The sequence below is a fragment of the Arachis ipaensis genome, chromosome B01, assembly GCF_000816755.2.
Source record: "Arachis ipaensis cultivar K30076 chromosome B01, Araip1.1, whole genome shotgun sequence".
Taxonomy (NCBI): domain Eukaryota; kingdom Viridiplantae; phylum Streptophyta; class Magnoliopsida; order Fabales; family Fabaceae; genus Arachis; species Arachis ipaensis.
The window spans coordinates 83,961,704-83,962,835 of record NC_029785.2 but is presented as its reverse complement, the minus strand read 5'-3'; the positions used below and the strand labels follow the sequence as shown (position 1 = coordinate 83,962,835).

The 1,132-nt window shown below is 42.0% G+C and overlaps 1 protein-coding gene across 1 annotated transcript in view; it reads right to left on the bottom strand.

The window, feature by feature from the left end:
* Positions 1-1,040, bottom strand: part of LOC107608888 — a 2,935-nt gene extending 1,895 nt beyond the window's left edge. Inside the window, exon 1 of the mRNA XM_016310655.1 lies at positions 12-1,040. Within this exon, the coding sequence (XP_016166141.1) occupies positions 12-1,040 (1,029 nt within the window). The remainder of the gene's footprint in view (positions 1-11) is intronic.

The window sequence follows — 1,132 nt, the reverse complement described above, 5'->3', positions numbered from 1 at the left end:
GTTTCTTGTACTGCAATGTCCACTACATCCACTCTCATGCATTCCTTTAGTGATTCTGATGGATAGCTCATTGCCTTGAATACGTTAAACACCAATTGCTCATCATGCAGTCTAAGAGTGAGTTCACCCTTTTGGACATCTATGATGGCCCCAGCAGTAGCCAGGAAGGGTCTTCCCAGGATTATCGAAGCTTTGGCTTCCTCCTCCATATCTAACACCACAAAATCGGCAGGAAATATGAAATCTCCCACTTTCACCAACAAATCCTCAACTATCCCATGAGGGAATTTAAAAGTTCGATCTGCCAATTGGAGGGCCATTCTTGTTGGTTTGGCTTCCTCAATCTTCATTCTTCTCATCATTGTTAGAGACATCAAATTGATACTGGCCCCTAAGTCACACAAGGCCTTCTCCACCATGACTTCTCCTATGATGCAGGAGATTTGGAAACTGCCTGGATCCTTCAATTTCTGAGGCAATTTGTGTTGAATGATGGCACTGCATTCTTCAGTCAACAACACAGTTTCCTCATTTCTCCAGCTTCTCTTCTTGGTCATTAATTCCTTTGAGAATTTTGCATAGAGTGGCATTTGCTCTATTGCCTCAGCAAACAGAATGTTGATTTGAAGCTTCTTGAAAATCTCCAAAAATCTGGAGAATTGGCCATCCTTTTCACTTTTCATCAAACGTTGAGGATATGGCGCTTTGGGTGTATAAGGCTTCAGGACCTCTTTTTCTTTTTCTTTTGTTGCAGACGGTGTAAAAGATTGTCCCTGTTCCTTGTCTCTCACATTTTCCTTTGCTTCATCCTCTGTGGTTTCCCTTGAGATCTCCTTTAGCTTCTTTCCACTTCTGAGGTTTATGGCCTTACATTCTTCCCTTGCAATAGCCTTGGCAGCATGAGAAACGCTTGGCCCAGGGGTTTGCTTATACAAATACCCAATTTGATTTTCTAGCTTCTGGATGGCAGCTCCTTGGTTTTGCAAGTTAGAATTTACTTCTTCCTTAAAGGCTTTCAATTCGGTTATGTCTTGACCCATGCTTGCAAGCATTCCTTCTATCCTGTTTAATTGATCTTGAAATTGTTGGTTCGGATTAGGTTGGGCAGGTTGATTATTTTGGCCATGATATG